At 36.4% G+C, this 20,602-nt stretch overlaps 1 protein-coding gene across 1 annotated transcript in view; it reads right to left on the bottom strand.

The window, feature by feature from the left end:
• Window positions 1-20,602, bottom strand: part of SEPSECS (Sep (O-phosphoserine) tRNA:Sec (selenocysteine) tRNA synthase) — a 34,655-nt gene that overhangs the window by 11,928 nt on the left and 2,125 nt on the right. The window contains exons 3-8 of the mRNA XM_046657487.1: window positions 17,672-17,790; window positions 17,193-17,351; window positions 14,582-14,735; window positions 10,654-10,756; window positions 2,908-3,037; window positions 2,682-2,773 (exon numbers count right to left, since the gene is read on the bottom strand). Coding sequence (XP_046513443.1) covers window positions 2,682-2,773; window positions 2,908-3,037; window positions 10,654-10,756; window positions 14,582-14,735; window positions 17,193-17,351; window positions 17,672-17,790 — 757 coding nt within the window. The remainder of the gene's footprint in view (window positions 1-2,681; window positions 2,774-2,907; window positions 3,038-10,653; window positions 10,757-14,581; window positions 14,736-17,192; window positions 17,352-17,671; window positions 17,791-20,602) is intronic.

The raw sequence follows: 20,602 nt of genomic DNA, 5'->3' as shown, positions 1-20,602 counted from the left end.
TTCAAACTTGAGTGCACATCAGATTCATCAGGGAAGTTTCTTTAAAATGCAGTTGTCTGAGTCCCACTCTAGACTTAGTGAATCTGAATTTATCTTAAAGGAAAGCTAATTTTATGAAGTGATCTAGACGTCACTTTCTCGGAGAGGCCTTCCCTGACCCTCGCAGAGGTAGGCTAGGTGCCCCAGCTGGCTTAGGTGACCCATGTTCTCATACATTCTGCTTGTCCTTTCATAACACTCATCCTTAAAGTTTACTATCTGCACATTAACAGACCCTTTATCTCTAAAGGATCTATCAAATCTGCTGGAAGGACTTTACCTCCGCATGCCTACGTGTAAACCAGGCTAGCCAGATCATATGCCCACCCTGAAAAAGGAGGAAGGGACACTGTGAGTGACAGTCTACCAGGACTACCTGGAGTCGGGGAGAGGCAGCTCCCCAACAACAGTGACTCTACAGAACAAACAGCGTCTATCCTCTCTGAAGCAGAAGCCAGTTTTTGGCCAGGGTAGCTAAATCTACTCATTGTTTTTGCCTCCTTTGGCTATCAGTCAACCTAAGTCTTCAGGTTTACAGCTCTGTAAAATAGCTACATAGCTACCAGGCTAGATTATGAATCCATCTAAGAAAAAAAGCAGTAGAGTTTAGCAATTAAGGCAGAGGATCAGAAGCCCAATTGCCTCAGTTTAAATCCATGTCCTACAATTTACCTACACCTGTTACTTCTCTACCCCTCCATTTCCTGTGAAAAGGAGGATAACAGTAGCACTTACCTCAAGTAAAATCTTTGAGTTCAAATACCTTTCCCAGAGTGAAACAACTAGTTACAGGAGAGCTAGGATCCCCTGGCATCTGATACAATTAAACTCTCATATAAACAGATGACAGTTTTCCTCATCTGTAAACGGTCTTCATCTGTCTTATGGAGAAGGTTCCCTGAAAGATCTGCTAACGTCTTCTCTTGACTTAAACAATCTATGACCATAATCATTACTTTTTGGAGTTTATCAAACTGGACTTTTATTCTAATCATTTAAAAATGTTGTCAAGTTTATTTAGGCATAACTTACATACAGTAAAATTTCAGGTGTCCACTTTTACGGATTTTGACAAACATATACAGTCATGAAACTACTCCCACTCTCAAGACACAGAATATTTCACCACCCCACTCGTCCCCTCCCTCAACCCAAGTCTCTGAAAACCACTGATTTTTTTTCTTTCTCGATATTTTTTGTCTTTTCCAGGATGGCATATAAATGAAATCATAGAATACGGAGCCTTTTGAGTCTGGCTTATTTCATTTAGCATAATGCATTTGAGAGTCATTATGCTGCTGCAAATATCAGTAGTTTGTTTTTTATTGCTGAGTATGTATGTACCACAGTTTGTTTATACACCAGATGACAGACATCTGAATTGTATCCAGGGTTTGGTAATTATGAATAAAATCACTATAAACATTCACGCATAGGTTTTTGTACTGACATAAATTTTTATTTCTCTTGAGTAAATAGCTAGGAGTGGGACAGCTTGTTTATGTGCTAAGTATATGTTTAACTTTGTAAGAAAGTGCCAAAGTGTTTTCCAAAGTTGCTGTACCATTTTGCCTTCCTACCAGCAATGTCTGAGAGTTCTACCTGTTTGAGATCTTTGCCAGCATTTAGTACTGTCAGTTTTTTTTTTTTAATATTAGCCCTTCGACTAGGTGTATAGTGGTACCTTCTTGTGGTTTTAATTTGCTTCCCTAATGATTGATGGTGAGCATCTTTTCCTATATCATGTAAATCTCAAGAGATATCCTCACAATAAAAAGTAAACAATTACTTTCCTATGGACTGAATTAGTGGGGGGAGTGGGACTAGGGTAAAATAGAGCCCTCAAATTTTTAAACTTCTATTACGTACCCATAAGGCTGTTGAGAGGATCTATCAGATAATATATATGAAAATATTTTAAAATATGTAAAGTGCTACTTTAAATCTAAGGGACTCTAATTGTTACTAAGTGTTAGAAAGTGATACCGATACAAAAACTACACCAGGGACCTCTAGCTCTCCCAGACAGGATGAATAAAACATCTTTGTCTGACCTGCCCTGCCAACACTGTCTCTGAATACAATTTTGGAATTGTCCTGAATTAAGCCAGCTTTCAGCATTGGAGACAAAGCCCAGATTTCAAGCACAAATGTCACTTATCATAGCCAACATAAGCAATGAATGCAGCACTGCAATAATGGCAAGGGATGGATTTACTATTTCAGAACGAGAAGCTGGCCAACTTGTGACCTGGTTCTTCCTCCTGCAACTGATATCTCACACCTACACAAGTCTTCAGACTTCCAGAAACTAAAAAGAAAAAACTTGTCCATTTGTCTCCAAGAACCTCTATCTTTAAGTGGTAAGTGAACTGAATTTTACTGAACTAATAAGAATCCCTGATGCAGGAGTTTCTCAAAACACAAAAATCCCCTGTCCAAGGTTCCTCAGAATATCTGGATAGACAGGATGACAATGATGAACTGAAAACCACCTAGGGTGGTTCCAGAGCAAAGCAAATCCCCTAGGACCGTACTAGATATCTATACTCCCACAGTGACAAAGCAAAGGCAAAAACACCAATAACCGGGAGTACTGTTTTGGTCAAGTGTATTATTTTACACCTAAAGGGAAAGCTTACCTTTCTTTCTTTTAATAGCTTCTTATAGCCATTTGATCCAAGTGACAATAAAGTAATAAGGACATCTAAAGAAGGTGAAGCTGAAGCTCTTCCTGAAATAAGGATGAACAAGTTATATTTAGGAGGGGAAAAAAGCTTGGGAAGTTAAGATTTATTATAGTACCCCACGTACAAATGGATTTTTGTTTGTTAGTTACTTTTTCTGAAGAGGAATCGATTTATTTACCTGGATACATCTTGCTGATTTCCTGAATGAAGGAATCATTAAAGCCAGCAATTATAGCACCACCTACTGGAACCATAAAATTTTTATCCAAGCTCTGGACGAAAGCGTCTATTCTACCAACCCGAGCACCCTAGAAGGAAATAACACGTAGTATTGCATATTAGTTTCTAGAGGAACAGACAACAACTGCTATTGATAAATAAATATCATTAAAACAATGCATGGAAATAAAGAAGAGATCAAAGATTTTTATTTTCTTTGTAAAATATCTTTAAGTATTAAACTGAGCTTTTATTTTTTAGTTTTTTTTTAAAGAGATAATTAGTTTCACTAAATGCCTAGCCAACATTCACATTTTCCAAATTGTCTTTTTTTTTTTTAAAAAAAAAAAAATTTTATTTTTCCTTTTTCTCCCTAAAGCCCCCTGGTACATAGTTGTATATTTTTAGTTGTGGATTCTTCTAGTTATGGCATGTGAGATGCCACCTCAGCATGGCTTGATGAGCGGTACCATGTCCACGCACCCAGGATCCGAACTAGTGAAAACCTGGGCCGCCAAAGCGGAGCTCGTGAACATAACCACTCGGCCACGGGGCCAGCCCTAAACTGAGTTTTTAAATGCTGCCACCTCTGTGTAGAAGAGCACTTTACAGTTTACAACCTGCTTTCACACATAAATCATTTAATCCTCAAAACAACCCTTTGAGGAAGGCAGGGTTTCAGGATCAGTTCAAGTGGGAACTATATATATATATATATATATATATATATATATATATACCGAAACAGAGCATTTCACCTTAAAATTGGATAAGAGTGGATTTCTCCTATGCCTCTCATCTGTGATATCTTCTATTTGACAATAAATGTCAAAAGTGGGTCCTACAACTACTAAGTAATCTTAAACACCCTCTGTGAGTTCAAGAGTGGCCACCATAATCTAATGGACTGTAGTCACTCATGCTGCCAATCAATTAGTTATACTGGTAAGTGGTACTCTTTGATGTTTGGATAATCTACTACACCTGCACAACCACTTTAGGCAATAAGCTCTGCTCCTATCACCACTCAGATAACAAAAGAGAAAAGAAAAATTTTATTTTTAACATCAACTAATGGAAATTTCTTTTATATACTCTTGGCAATGTTTCTACATAACTCATGGTTCCTAATGTTATAACCTTAGATGATCTCATTCCACTGCAAACGAACTTCAAGTGATAATCTAATATTCTGGTGAAAAACTGAATACTTACTAGAAATGTAAAACTGGGTTCTAGTCCCCATCCAACATAGTCTATGACCTTTTGTCTAATGTGCTTCAATTTTCTCCTCTTAAAAATAGATACTATCTAAATTTCAACTAGGGTAGTTTTTTCTTTATCTGTAGCCACAGATTTTCAATCTGTATTCACAATCTACATTCCTATTAATATTATAAGCACATTTGACCTTCATCTTCACACTTTCTCTCCACATCAGTATCTCAGGGAGAACAGAAAGAGCAGATAGCTGGCCTAATCTAAGAGACCAGACCAGGCAACAGGTAGAAGCAGCAAAAGCACAGAAGTGGAGCCAAGCACTCTGGGCTATCACATGGTTGTTTAAATCTTAACCTTTCCGTTACTCTTCTAATTTCCTCATAAACTCTGATAGGAGAAAATCTCACCATATCACAGGAAAACAAAGAGAAGCATATAAGACTAATAGAGGGGCCAGCCTGGTGGCACAGTGGTTAGGTGTGCACGTTCCACTTTGGCAGCCCGGGGTTCACCGGTTCAGATCCCAGCTGCAGACACTGCACCGCTTGGCAAGCCATGCTGTGGTAGGCGTCCCACATATAAAGGAGAGGAAGATGGGCAGATGTTAGCTCAGGGCCAGTCTTCCTCATCAAAGAGAGGAGGATTGGAGGCAGATGTTAGCTCAGGGCTAATCTTCCTCAAAAGAAAAAAAGACTAATAGAATAAATAACTGAAAAACAAGTCAAGTAGCAGCACGTAAAAATAAGGCAGAAGAGTTAGAGTTGCCCTTTTACTAACATCTAAGTACTGTCCAAGGCTTCCTGAGAGACCTGAATCTAAACTGGGAGGAGGAGTACTAAGAGAACATCAGTACACCAGACTTTGCTAGAGCCCTTCAGCCTAAAACACAGAAAGCAGCGAAAGCGCAGCACACTCTGTGGCATGAAAACACACACGCTGGACCCAATCTCAGGAATGGAATATAGACCTCATTCCCCACACTGAAGTCAGAGGCTATCGATGAAGAGGATAAAAACACCATAAGGATGGAAGGGCTTAAGAGAAGAGGAAACATAGGAGCATATTCTATGAAGTAAAGGGTTGCCATTTATCAGTTCATTAATTTACTCATTTATTCACAGAACAAATATCTGAGCACTTATCACATGCCAAACACTGATCTAGGTTCTGGGATAGTAGCAGTGAATAAAACAGATAATTGTTCATGAAATGATTACTGCCAGAATTTACTGAGAACTTACTATGCATCAGGCACTGTTCTAAGCACTTTACTTTTTTCTTAACTCATTTAACCCTCACAATAACCATATGAGGTAGATGCTAGTATAACAGCCACTTTACAGATGAGAAAATTAAGGCACAATGAAATTAAAGTGACCTGCCCAAGGTCAGAAATGTAGTTAATAGCACAGTTGAGATTCAAATCCAGGCAATTAAAGCCCATTATAGAAGGTCACTCAGGCAGTCAATGACAGCAGGGACTAAAACCCAGGTAATCTGAATGAAGAGCTCATGTTTAAAAGATAAAACACCCTTCCTATCGCATTTCTGTTCTTCCAGTTACTTAGGCCAAAAGCCTTGGAGTCCCTGAATTCTCATTTCCTCTTACCCCACATCTGACATATCAGCATATCCCATAAAATCCACTCTCAAAATATATCTGAATTTCACCAATTCTTACCACCTTCACAGCTACCATTCTGGCCCAAACTACCAACATATTTCAGATGGGCTGCTCCAACAGCATTCCACTCTTGCCTTCCTACAGTCTATTCCCCACAGAGCAGCCAAAATGATGGTTTAAAGATGTAAATCACTTGTCATTCTCCTGTTCAAAACCCTCCAATGGCTGACAATCACACCAAGAATAAAATGCCAAATCCTTAACACACCTCAAATCTCTTTACTACCACTGCTGCCCTCATTTGCCCTGGTCTAGCCACACTGGCCTCCTTGCTGTTCCTCACACATCCCAAGCACACTCCTGCCCCAGAGTCTTGGCACTTGCTGTACCTTCTGCCTGGAATCACTCTAGAGAGCTGCATGGCTCACTCTGCACATCACTAAGGGCTCTGCTCAAATGTTACTTCTTGGAGAGGCCTTCCTGGATCACTCCAGCTAACCTGACACCCCTCCCCTCAAAACAGAAGAGTGTTAATCAAGGCCAGTCATACGTATTGTTTACTGTCTGCTGCTGCTCCATGACAGGATTTTGTTGTATTCACTACTGCACTCCCAGCACCTATACTGGTGCCTGGCACATCAATGGGAACCCTGTAAATATTTATTGAACAAATTGACAATTAAGTCTGTGAATAAGTAGTATTAACACCTACTTCTCTCAAATTCTTAATAAGTTGCTGCTTCCCACACTTTGAAGCTTTACAATCCATTTTGATTCTAAAATAATTAAGCCTATGTATTTTTGTAACTCTACCACATCCCCCTCCATTAATCTGTCATAACATCCATATTCCATGAGTCTCCTAAATAAGTTTAGTATATAAACAGAAGTATAGGTTCTTCAAAGCTGACTTCCTAGGGATTATATGTATATGCCAGAACATTCTATGTGCTGAGCATTAACTCATTCTGGGTCATTGCCCTTAAAAAAGAAGAATTCTGTAACATTTTAGTTACAGCTCATCTTCACCAATTGGTTGGTTATTACAATACTATCTTCTCAAGAAAGTATTTGCAGGGGCCAGCCCCATGGCTGAGTGATTAACCTCGCGCACTCTGCTCTGGCAGCCCAGGGTTTCACCGGTTCAGATCCTGGGCGTGGACCTGGCACCGCTCATCAAGCCATGCTGAGGCAGCGTCCCACATAGCAGAGCCAGAGGACTTATAACTAGAATATACAACTAGGTACTAGGGGGCTTTGGGGAGAAGAAAAAAAAAAAAGAAGATTGGCAACAGAAGATAGTGCAGGTGCCAATCTTTAGAGAAAAAAAAAAATATTTGCAGTTTTAGTACTTTGTTTTTTAGAGAAAAATATGGGGCTCTGGAGTCACACTAAACTAGATGGGCCATTTTGTAGCTTGGGACCTTGGGCAAGTCACTTAATCCTACTGAGTTTGCTTATTTGTAGAATGGAAGTATACCTTAAAGTGTCAGGATTAAGTTAATAAACTCTAAAAGCCTAGAAGCATCCCTGACACATGGTGGGTACTCAGTAAGTGGCATATATTACTAATAAGAACCACTGAGGTGAATTAAAGCTAACTTTAATTTTTTAGAACGTCATGAAACAGCAACGAGCGCTCAATGAGACCCAAGGATTTATTTGGTTTAAAGCAACAGTGCCACCACCTCTTTTTGTGAGGGCCAATTTAGGAAAGTTGGAATGTTTATGTACTGCTTTTTTTTTTTTCAAGAAATGTCAATTTTAGAAAGTAACAGTATCTGCAACAATACAATAGCTACATTTAAAAAATTCATTCATCCATCTTATAGTGTTATTTTCTGGTTAAAAATTTAGTAAAACCACCTCATGAACGAAGAGAGGTGATGACAGAGCAGGGTATTTGTGATGTACAACTCCAAGAGCACTTTTCATACTGTACCCTGGAACTCATCTTCTTTTAGCCTTAATCTCTTCAAGTACACCACCAAATTTCTAGTATTCAAAGATACGTTGTGAGCACCAAAACACTGAGCACTTCTGGGGTAAGTATAGGGTATATGAGTAAATGTTAAAGAACTGTTTAAAGGATCATTATGAAAACTCCGCAGGCGTGTGGAGGGCAGAGAAATATAATCGAAGTTTATACTTAAGTTTAAAAGTTAAATGTAGTTTTCTCACTAAGTTTAAAGAAGTTAATGCTATATGTACACAATGACTATAACTACGTAAAAAAGCAATAAATATAAAAAGAGAAAACAGTGGACACGGAAATTATTAATTTGTTAGGGTAACAGGCTTATGAATGATCTTCTACTCCTTCCTCATTTTTCCAAACTTTTAGTAATGCTGATGACTTTTAAATGAATTGAGGCTGTGGAAAATTAAAGAGGAGAAGGAAAAACAGAAAAGGAGGAGAAGGAATAAAGACGGAGCACTGAAATAAAATGTTTTTCAAGATTTCCAGCATAGACAATTGTACAACCTTCCTCTGCCACCACTCAAATTACATATAATCTCATTTAGAATTGTGATGAAGCCTTAAAAAGTTAAGGAATAATAAAAAAAGGATATCAAGAAAATGCTAACTGGTTTTCCTCCAAATATTTTAAGAAACCCTGATATACCACGCCTACAATCCACTCTACCCCTAGACTTCTTATGCTATGTAAACAAATCTATTTCCTTACTTGTTCAGACAATTGAAATTGGGTGTCTATTACTTGCAGCCAATTACACCCTAAGTGGTACAACTTCTGAGTAAAGAAACTAAGCAAATTGGCTGTTACTATCTCATATAAACCACATTTTTATTGGAGATGATATTAGTACACTCAAAATGATATAAAACAAAAAAATTTGCTAGATAGTATCTGCTGGGCTAAGGAGCATTTGCCACCACCTTGGAGGCCACAGATAATCCATGAATAACTTATGTCCACATAATAACAATCACATGTATGTCAAAACTGAATATGTGATTAACATCATTATGCACACAAATTGTATAACTCACATGTGGATATATATCCATATCCTAATATGAATAATTAATCATTTTAAGTAACTATAATACTTCATTTATTCATTCACTTTTTTGAGTAACTAGCTATTGAGAGTCAATTATGTACCAGGTACTGTCCTAAGTATTTTGTGTGTTTGTGTGTGAGAGGAAGATTGAGCCTAAGCTAACATCTATCACCAATCTTCCTCTTTTCTCCCCAAAGCCCCAGGACATAGTGGTATATCCTAGTTGTAAGTCATTCTAATTCTTCTATGTGGGATGCCGCCACAGCATGGCTTGATGAGCAGTGTTTAGGTCCGTGCCCAAGATCTGAACCAGCGAACCCTGGGCCTCCAAAGCAGAGCACGAGAACTTAACCACTCGGCCATGGGGCCAACCCCTGTCCTAAGTATTGAGGACACAGCAAACAAAACAAGGTCCTTGCCCTAAAAGAACCTTAATTCTAACTACTGTCAATAACTAGACAATAAACAAATAACCTATCAAGAGGTGATAAGTGTTATGGAGAAAAAGAGCAAGAAGCCATTGATTTTAAGAAGCAACATTATTTTACACACCACTAGGTTAAAAAAAACATTGCCAAACTAGTGTTATACAACACCAATGATTGTGAGACATCCCAATTCCAGAGATGTTATACTGTAGAAAAATGTGCACCTTAAAATCAATGAATATGATGAAACAGGAAAAGAGGGATAAAAAAATGCTGGCAAGGAAGAGGGAGGTGTTTATTTAGATAGGGTGTCTGACAAAGTCTCACTGACCTAAAGTGAGGTAAGAAGCCATGCAACTCTCAAGAAGAGCAATCATGGGAGAGGGATGAGCAAGAGTAAAATGCCTGGTGGTGTGGCATGTGTGGCACCAGGGAGGAAAAGAAAACAGACAAGTGTGCCAGGAGAGAGCAAGTGAGAGGAAAAGCAGTAGGAAATGAAATTAGAAAAAGTACAAGGCCTGAATACACAAAGCCTTACAGGCCATGGCTGTGACTCTTATTCTGAGTAGGATGGGACATCCAAGCATATTTTCAAAATAAGAATTTAAAACAGATGACCAGATCTATTTGATGCTTATAAAAATAAAATAAAATCATAAAATTTCTAAAAACCTGCCAACTCCACAGTTACATGCTAGAATGTTTATAAATGAAGTCACTTCCAGTCTAGGATAATAAGGTAAAGCGATTCCTTAAATATTAAATATAGAACAAATCATCAATATAGTTTTAAAAACTATATAATCTATATCTATGTAAAAATCTATATAATGTACTATGATCTAGTACATTAGAAAAATGAGAATACTGGTAATGAAGTGTTCTCAAAAAGTTAAAAACTAAACTACTAAAGTATTTCTATGGTGATTCTGACCAAAGCTACTAGTCCAATTACCACCAGACTACCAAAGAATGATGACTTTTACTGAATGAACACTGCATGCAAATTTCTTTTTTCTTTTTTTTTTGAGGAAGATTAGCCCTGAGCTAACTGCTGCCAATCCTCCTCTTTTTGCTGAGGAAGACTGGCCCTAAGCTCACATCTGTGCCCATCTTCCTCTACTTATTTTATATGTGGGACACCCACCACAGCATGGCTTGCCAAGCAGTGCCATGTCCACACCCGGGATCCAAACCAGTGAATTCTGGGCCGCCAAAGCAGAACGTGCGCACTTAACCGCTGCGCCACCTGGCTGGCCCCTGTTTGCAAATTTCTAATGCTCCATGAAGTAGAGGCTGATAGATAATTGCTATTACACTAGGTTATAATAAAAAAAAAGTAATAATCCCATAATATGTTAAAATCCATTTTTTCTTGACATCTCTTTTTAAACTCTCTTACCTGCTGAATGAGGTGCATACACTTTGAAGACTGCACTCCATAAGCATTGTTGACTATGTGTGGAATGTCATAATTAGCACAAATCACAGCCAGTTCTTCTACTCTATAAACATAAATATTCAACAGAAAGACATATTCATACTGTGCTTTTAAAAATTACGGAGTGAAAACTTTTTTAAAATTTAACGTACACCAGAAAAAAAAATGACAAAACTGAAACTTCTACTGCAGTATTTTAGCATGTAATTAGGCAACTTAGAAATACATAACAGGCACTTTAGAATAAACCTAAAAAAGTATAAAATTAATGCTACCAATAAGAAAATACGTATTTATAAAAATCTATATAGATGGTAGCTTTTAAATCACCTTAAAATTTCCTATATAAAAAGAAGCAGCAAATTATTTATAATGACCCCTTACAAGGTGGTATGCTCATTTAAATGCTTTTGGTTGCTTATGATACTAAAGGTAATATCTGCTAAATAATTAGCATATCTTGAAATCTTAAGAAATCTCATATTAAACATCTCACAACATAAAAAATACATTTTTAAATAGACTTTAATATATTAAAAAATACAGAACATTAAAATGTTTCTGTACCAAAATAACTAACATTTTCCAACAACTTGGATACTAAGGAATCTTTTAAATAGCTGCTGGTTTTAAATTCACTCTTACTTTTTCATTTGACATTCTCCATATTAAGGCAATCTGAAAGTCTAACTTTATGCAAAGTAAGGCAATAAATTTCAATTAGAGCATAATAAATACACTCATGAGTCCCTTAACAACAGAGTTACGTTCTGAGGAACACATCATTAGGTGACTTCGTTGTTGTGCAAACATCACAGTGTACTTACACAAACCTAGATGGTATAGCCTACAACACACCTAGGCTATATAGTACTAATCTTATGAGACCACCTTTGTATCTGTGGTCTGTCGCTGATCAAAATGTTGTTATGCAGTGCATAACTGTAGAAGTTCCTTCACAAAACCAAATATTACTTGTGACTGGGGTCATCTCTAATAGAAATGTCTTTACACAATGAAGCTAAAACTAAATTCTGTGATTTAATAATTGTTTTTTGCCTGAGGAAGATTCACCCTGAGCTAACACCTGTGCTAATCCTCCTCTTTTTTTTTAGTATGTGGGCTGCCAGCCCAGCATGGCTGCTAACAGAATGGTGTAGGTTGTGCCCAGGAACCAAACCCAGGCCAAAGTGGAGCACACCGAACTTAACCACTAGGCCAGCAGGGCTGGCTCAATAAAATTCATTTTTAAAAAATTTTCTTTCTAGGAGCCAGCCTGGTGGTGCAGTGGTTAAGTGCGCACATTCTGCTTCAGCAGCCCGGGGTTCACTAGTTCGGATCCAGGGTGTGGACACGGCACTGCTTGGCAAGCCATGCTGTGGGAGGCATCCCACATATAAAGTGGAGGAAGATGGGCACGGATGTTAGCTCAGGGCCAGCCTTCCTCAGCAAAAAGAATAGGATTGGCGGCAGATGTTAGCTGAGGGCTAATCTTCCTCAAAAAAAAAAAAATTTTTTTTCTTTCTATAATATAGTTTGGAAGCAAAGTATTTTTATACAACAAAAGTTCTTTTCTACAAAGACCTTTTTCAAATATACATTACATAGTTTTATTATCTATTTATGCATAATACATCTTTTTCTAACAGATGTGCATTAATTTTTTAAACTACAAATAGAAATAACATTCTGTTCATCTGTTAGAAGTTTTTGATTTGCTTCCTTAAAGTTTTATGAATTAAAACTCATTTTATCATTCATTTTCATAAACCTCAAAATCAACACAGGAAACCTTTCTAGGGGCCGGCCCCGTGGTCGAGTGGTTAAGTTCACGCGTTCCGCTTTGGTGGCCCAGGGTTTTGCCAGTTCGGATCCTGGGCATGGACATGGCACCGCTCATCAAGCCATGCTGAGGCAGCGTCCCACGTGCCAAAACTAGAAGGACCCCCAAGTAAAAATATACAACTATGTACTGGGGGGCTTCAGGGAGAAAAAGGAAAAATAAAATCTTTAAAAAAAAGAAAATCTGTCTGTTACTTAAACTAATCAAATGTTGTTTTTAACAAAACAGACTTCTGGAATACACACAAGTATTTTCTTCATAAGATAAAAGGCACTTTCACATGTTTGTGTTCTAATAAAAGCATTCCTTAAAAACAAACTTCCTTGAAAGTAAAGCACCATAATAACATAAAGTACTATTGCAAAAAGGAAAAAAAATCACTTGTGAGCAGTTTAAAATATTCTGAATTGATCTAATGAGCCAATATTTAGTGTACGTATAAAGGTATTCAATGAAAGGCAAGGAGAGGCAGAAAAAATATTCTCCATGTGAATCCAACTGTTTTCTAACTTAGAAGCCAATTAAAGGTGTTTATCAGTGAGAAGAAATGATATCCTTCTTTTTTTAACATTTCGTTTGACTGATTTTGCCCCACAATACTCTGTCCAATTAATTAATAAAGACATATATATACACACACATATATATACACCCATTCAAATTAAGACTATAAAGGAAATAAGGTTAATGTAAAGAAATTAAAATGTATTTTAAATTTAATAAAATCAGAAATTCAAACGTATTACTAACAACTGTGCATCACCATTTTCCTAAAGTTCATTCTTATTAGAAACATTCAGTACATAACACCACTAAAAAGTGGCAAATGAGAATTTTGCTGATTGACAAAAACCTTATAATTTTTTCCAAAGGAGATAACATGTAAAATATTTAACACTGCACCAGGCAGACTGTAAACATTCAAAAAAAAGTTAGTCAAAATGAAATATAAACAAAACTATCCTCAAGGACAAATAATCTAACAAAAATATCCATGTGCTATTTTTGCAAATGTGATTTACTTCTATCACATTTGACTTTTAGATATCAAAACCATCATGAAGAAAGTATAGAGATGTTTAATACTTTAATACAAATTTAAAACCTGATTGGTAATTAATGAACAAACAACTAAAATATATGCAATATAATCTTAAAATAGAATTCACAGACTCATGAATGAAGGTAAATTTTCAACAGCATGGTTTTAAAATTGTCTCATATCTGCTTATAATAAAACATGCATTCGTTACTGTTGAATTATGTGATTCTGTGAATTAAAACCAAAGTATAACTTATGCTACAGAAAAAGTACAAAATCAATGTGGTTTTTACAAATTATTAGCATTTCTGTTCAAAATGTTAAAATGAAACAGACCTGCTGTCAAAAACCAAAACTAATAATTAGTATTATTAGATCTAAGCCTATTGCATTTTCAAAATGAAAATCTGAAGCCATCTCTTAGAAAACATTTACTTTTTTTCTTTTTGCTTTTATTTTCTTAAATATTTGCATTTTTCTCAAAATGCAAAGACAACCTCTGTATATACCTAAGCGTACATCTGGCTTCCAATTAAAAAGAAAATTCAAAGGACAGTAAATAATCCTAAAATTTTCTATTTAATATCTGTTAATACTGATAGTGCCTATACATGAAAACTAACTGTAAGATCAAAGAAGTGGAGACAGGAATGGAAACATGTAAATCCAACATTTAGCTTAGAAACTTCTACTAAATAATGAGGAAAAAGATGCGAAGACATCAGAAACAGAAAAAAAAAGCAAGAAAACAGAGACGTTCTGCATCTACTTCGGAGATAAAGGGATCTCCACTTGACACTAACAGTTTTTCCCTCTTCTATATCAAATTTTTATTTTCCTAAGCCATTATGCTGTTTCTCCACAAGGTCAATCTATTCTCTTACAAAAGTCCATGCACCTATTTACTGTCTAATGTTATTTAGGCATATTTGAGAATTAGTATATCTGCATTTTATACAAAAGACTGATGAGCACCTAAAGGACAATATTCACAAATCATTTACCTATCAGGCACCCTTGGAGCAAAACAGGATGTAGTCGAATGAACACACAGAACGTAATCAGGCCCAAGTTCCTGGACTTTAGCCTCCACTGCTTTCAGGTCTGTGCGCAGCTCGTCACCTTCTAAAACGTTCTCTATCACCACAGGCTCAAAACCTAACCAAGCCAACCAGAAATCAAAATGTTAATGTAAACTAAAGCGAGGGAAGATCCTGGAATTCTAGGAAGCAGTGCTATTCTGCACAAAAACTCCAAATATTTATTTTAGTTGATGAATCCTCCTCCAGTAATAAAGACCTGGCTCAACACTGGTATGAGTCAAAGGCAGGTCAAAATAATGTGAAGGACAACTAGAAAAGTAAACCAACTCATTCTCTGGCAACATGTAAGTTTATTTTCAAGTTCACTTTATTTCAGAGATGGACAAAAATAATAATATAATTCAAGTACTGAAACAAATCACAATCATCGGCTTCATGTTTTACCTCTGAAGAAAAACATAACAAGTTTCAGTAGCGTAAAGATCTCTAACCCATCTCATAGCTTACAAGGGCCTTCTATAATCTAAATATAAAAATTGTTTTCAAATTTCCAATTGAATTAGTACACTTAACTGGCATATGATCAAAGGTCCACCCAAATAATAACTATTTAACCTTGTATGGTAAATATTCAGGTATCTATAAACTTAAGTTATACAAGAAATATATACACTAGATAATGTACAAAGCACTTACATAACTAAGTACTTTGCAATACTAGTAAGAACTCACAGTAAAAGTAAAATCTAAATGTTTAAGTCCTAGAAATTGGATAGAAAATAAACTTGGGAAATTCTGCACATAAAGTTATTATGTAGTCACATCTGCAGCCTTCCCAAATACCAAATCTATCAGCAAGCTAGATTCACGGATTGAAGAATTGTAAGGGATTTAGAAACCATTTAGCTCGACTCACTCATTTCAAAGATAAGGGAGCCAAAGTTCAGGAAGATTAAGTGGCTTTCCCAAGGTCACACAGAAGTTAAAGCAAAGTTAAGACAAGTAGTTTTCTTTTGTGTTTTAGAATCCACATCAAGTTGTCTGCATTCTATCTACAGAAACATAAAACCTCAGCCTCTATAAAATCATCAATTCAAATATATTGGTTCAGAGATGTCTAGTTTTTACACCTGTACCTTCACAGCTATTAAAACAAAGAAAACTTTACTTAAGTAAGTAGCTTCCTAAGGACAGCTAATTTTCTATTATTTCTCAAATTCTCTACACCCAACCCTATTCTTGCTTTCAAACAATTAAAATGCAAGCTTTTTTAACAACAAAACTATCCTGCTTCCTAAGAATATAAGCTATCCTAAATAAAAATGAACTGTAAATTGTAGTCCAAATCATAACATCTTTTAGAAAAAAGCTTCCAGTTTTTCAATATGGGAAACTTTTCCATAGTGTGATTATCAGATCTTTGGTTAACAGGATGTAAATTAAAAGACAACTTTATGCCACTGAAAATAAGTCAGTATGTTTTTTAAAAGTCCATCAGTTTCTGCTATATGTCCTTATTATGAATCCCTTTACATGAATTTCTATAGGATTACTTGTGCTGTTTAATTAGAGCTCAATATTGCTCATTTCATACAACTGACTGAGGCCATTCAAAAATAACCATAAATTCTCAAATTTGACTTAAGCAAGCCAAATATTACAACATCAATTTAAAGTTTTTGTCTCATCTATACTTAATGATGCCTACATCCTTGTACTTTGATTCATGGTAATAATTCATGTATACTCCACTCACGTATAGACGACAAACATTCCTGAAGCACCTTTTAAGCTCCAGGGATTATTGTTGGGCACTTCATGTCATCCCATTTAATCCTCAAAACAATATCATGAGGCAGGCAACCATATGCCCATTTTAAAGAATAGGGACATACAATCCAGTAATTCCACTTCTGAGAATATACCCAAAAGAATTCACAGCAGGAACTCAAACAGGTATTTGGACACTCCTCTTCACAGGAGCATTATTCACAACAGCCAAAAGGTGGAAGCAATCCAAGTGTCCATCAATGAATGAACGAATGGATGAATAAACCAAATGTGGGATATATATACAATGTGTTATTAGTCAGTCTTAAAAAATGAAAGTAATTCTGACACAAGCTATAACATGAATGAACCTTAAAGACATCATGCTAAGTAAAATAAGCCAGTCACAAAAAGACAAATACTCCATGATTCCACTTATATGAAAAACCTAGAGTAGTCAAATTCATTGACACAGAAAGCAGAACGGTGATTGCCAGCGACTGGGAATACTAGGGAGGGGGAGTTATTGTTTAATGTAGAGTTTCAGTTTAAGAGGATGAAAAAGTTCTGGAGACAGTCAGTGGTGACAGTTGCACAACAACGTGAATATGCTTAATGCCACGGAACTGTACATTTAAAAATGGTTAAAATGGTAAATTTTGTTAGGTATATTTTACCACAATAAAAAGACAGAATAGGAACAAGTTTAGTTTCTTTTCCATTTATCTACCTTTATATAAAAAGTTTGAATTTTCTAACTGTGATATTGAAGACACTATATATGCCACTTCTCTTCTTTTACCTGCAGTGATCATGGATTTAAAGCAGGACTTCTGGTCTATTCTTGGCCATATAATATATTTCGCCTTTGGTCTTTTGTGTCTTAATGTCAAGAAACACAGAGTTAGACTCATACCAGTTGCCATAGGAACTACAAAGCAGTTGCTCACTGTATGGACACCTATGAATAAAAAGTAAAAAGTAAATTAGTCATTCCCTTGTAAAACTGCATCCTTCTAGAAGAGACGATATACTTCTACCAAATAATAAGAGTTGTAGGCTTATTGCTGCTTCTTCTGTACTCGCTCTCAAGAAGCTCACTCCAAAGTCATCCTCCAGGCTTATGGCTCTGATTTTCCCTCTTATTCTAAACGTTTTACATATATATGTCTTTTCAGAAGCCATTTATATCCTTTTTGGAAAGAAGCATTAATAAAAGAAATTAGGCAAAGCTGTCTGTGGCTGGTCAGCCAAAAGTATTATGATTAACACAGTACATACCAGCCAACTTTATGATGTCCAGGACCAAAGAATTGGTAATTTTGTTCAAAAGGCTAGAACCTGCAGCTTTTGGTTGCACAGCAGAAATATCACCCGATCGTCCAATTCCATGAATGAACCTAAGCAAAAAATGGGCCAATAACTGGACAAAAATATTCAGTGTTCTAAGTAACCCATCATGTAAGTATACAAATACAAAAACCAAAAAAATACCAGAAGCAATACTTGACTATTGTAGATGCATTTTATCAACTATTAATAATACGAAAATACCTTACTTAAACTGAAACGAATTCATCAGTTATGTTGTGGTAGCTAGTCTCCACAGATGGCCACTATCAATTCCTTTTCTGCCTATGCCCATATGCTACTCCCACACCAAGAGGTACTAATTCCCCTCTGCTTGAAGCTGAGCTGGCCTTAGTGACCTGCTTGGCCAGGAAGAATCTAGCAGAAGTGATGGTGTGGAACTGCTGAGCTAGATCACAGGAAGCCTTAAAGCTCTCCACCTGGCCTCTTGAAGGCCTTGCTCTTGGGGGCTTCCTCTGACAATCCAGCTGCCATGCTCGGAGAAGCCCAAGCCACAGGGAGAGGCCACCCGAGCTTCCAGCCAACTAAGTCAGAAAACTTGGATAAATCGCCCAGTTGAACCTTCAGATGACTGAACTCTCAGCCAACATCTGAGAGCAACTACATGAGAGACCCAAAGCTATAACCACCCTGCTGAGCCCAGTTAACCCACAGAACTATGAGGGAGAAGAATAATCGATTATTTTAAGCCACTAAGTTTGTCATGCAGCAGTAGAAAAACAGAATACACGCACCAATAAATTCTCTTTCTTTTTCCCCTAACCAGAGCAGTGGGCTCATGGGGATGAGCTGACGTTTCAAACATTGCCTTAATTTTAAAAGACCTATATGCTCCCTGAAAATTAGTGCACAAATCCACTCATTTTAAATTAGATGATGTTATACATTATTTAAAGATACCTCTAAATACCCTTCAAAATCAAAAATCTGTTTGTAATTTATAGTCAGATTGGAAATTCTGCACACTAGAATTATCACAGAACACTAGTGTCGCATTTCATTACCACTGAAACCTCGTGTACAAAGTATTTTTTATATATATCATCAACCATGTTATCAGCCCATTTTTAACCATGAATTTCTCATCTAAGTTATACATTCATCATTAGTTTTGACTGCAATTTTTTTAATTGAGATTTAATTGACATATAACATTATATTGGTTTCAGGTATAATACAATGATTCAATATTTGTCTATATCGTGAAATGATCACCACAATAAACCTAATTAACATACATCACCACACAGTTACAAATTTTTTTCTTGTGATGAGACCTTAAAGATCTACTCTGTCAACTTTCAAATATACAATACAGTATTATTAACTATAGTCACCTGCTATACATCTCATGACTTACTTATTTTATAACTGGAAGTTTGCACCTTTTGATAGAACTGGAAGTTTGATGGTTTTGATTGAAGTTAAATTTTACTATCCCTAGGAAAATTTCATCATGATTTAAAATCATGGAAGACAGGAGTGTTTTAAGAGTTTATCTATATTTCACAGAAAGGTTGGAGAACAGAGAAATCATCATATTTGGAGCCACTATCAGTTAAATGGTTACCATAGAAGAAAAAAGCAATTTAATAATCTAAAATTAAATTTAATAAAACTTTTCCTGCATCTATTGCAACAAAGCAAGGTACTTATAAAATGGGATTCAGTTTAGATGCAGAAAAACAACCTTTTAAGGTTCTACCTCTATATAATTCTCTGAAAAAATTTGCAATGTCAGAAAAGAAACATGGAAAACCATAAACTTTAACCTATTTTAAACTCTTACAACCAAAGAGGTTTATTAGGTTAAACATTCTTATCAGAATATATAGCCAGTATCGTTAATTACCCAGAACCTGACAAGGTAACAACCATATACAACTTTACTCTACTGTCTTGAAAAGCACCTGCTCAGATAAATTGTTTCCATCTCCCTGTTTCCTCTATTTTAGTGAACATTTGAATAGGGAAGAAGCAGATTATAAACGGACATTTTATAATTTAATATGATAAATACTGCCACCATTGCTTTTAACCATAAAGGAAAAAACAAACGTTTTCACATGCAACTTGAAAAAAATACCTGTAATGACGCCGAGCAACTAACGCAGATGCCACTCTCCCTTCCCTTTCTCCCACACCACAATTGCCCAGGAAATTGTTGCTATCCATGATTGCAAGTTCATGTAGAAAGAGTTCAAGTGTACTTTCATCCCAACCATCCTCTGGACACTTGCCCTTAAAAAAGAAATAAAATACTATAACTATATTTAAGAAAACCAATAATCCCTAGAGCCCTATTTAATGCATTTTAAAACTTTTTAACGTGTATTTTGCCATGCTCTTTGCCTTTCTAAAATTCAGATATAAATCCAGCACTATGAAGAAACCTCGAAAAGGCCAAACGTTTGTGTTACGTTACGTTACAATTACGTACAGATTGTGAAAAGTGATGATAAATGCACACGATGAGATTTACTCAGGTTTTAAGGTGCAGTAAGTTAAAGTAACTGAAAACCAATAAACCTTATCTTCAACGAAAATTCTTCAAAGCAGGGTGTTAAAACTAGGCTTGTGAAACTTTAATGAAATTAAAATTCAGGAAGGCTGGCAGGAGCGAGACCTGCGAAGCTCCGCGAGAGACCTGGTTCGAGTTAGTACATAGAGGTTTGCAAACATTATGTATGCCGAGTCCTTGGGAGGAGGGAAAGATGGAAGGTGCGAACTGCGACCTTTTGGTAAACAAAAAAGTAACCCAACTGGGAATCCCGTCTCTTGCGCATCCCGAAGTTAGGAAACCGCTGGCCGCAAAACGCCGCCCCCCCCCCCCCCCCCCCC

Source organism: Equus quagga, chromosome 3 (genome assembly GCF_021613505.1).
Source record: "Equus quagga isolate Etosha38 chromosome 3, UCLA_HA_Equagga_1.0, whole genome shotgun sequence".
Classification (NCBI taxonomy): Eukaryota; Metazoa; Chordata; class Mammalia; order Perissodactyla; family Equidae; genus Equus; species Equus quagga.
Note: the sequence above shows the minus strand (reverse complement) of the source record. Positions and strands in the feature narration are given on the sequence as shown.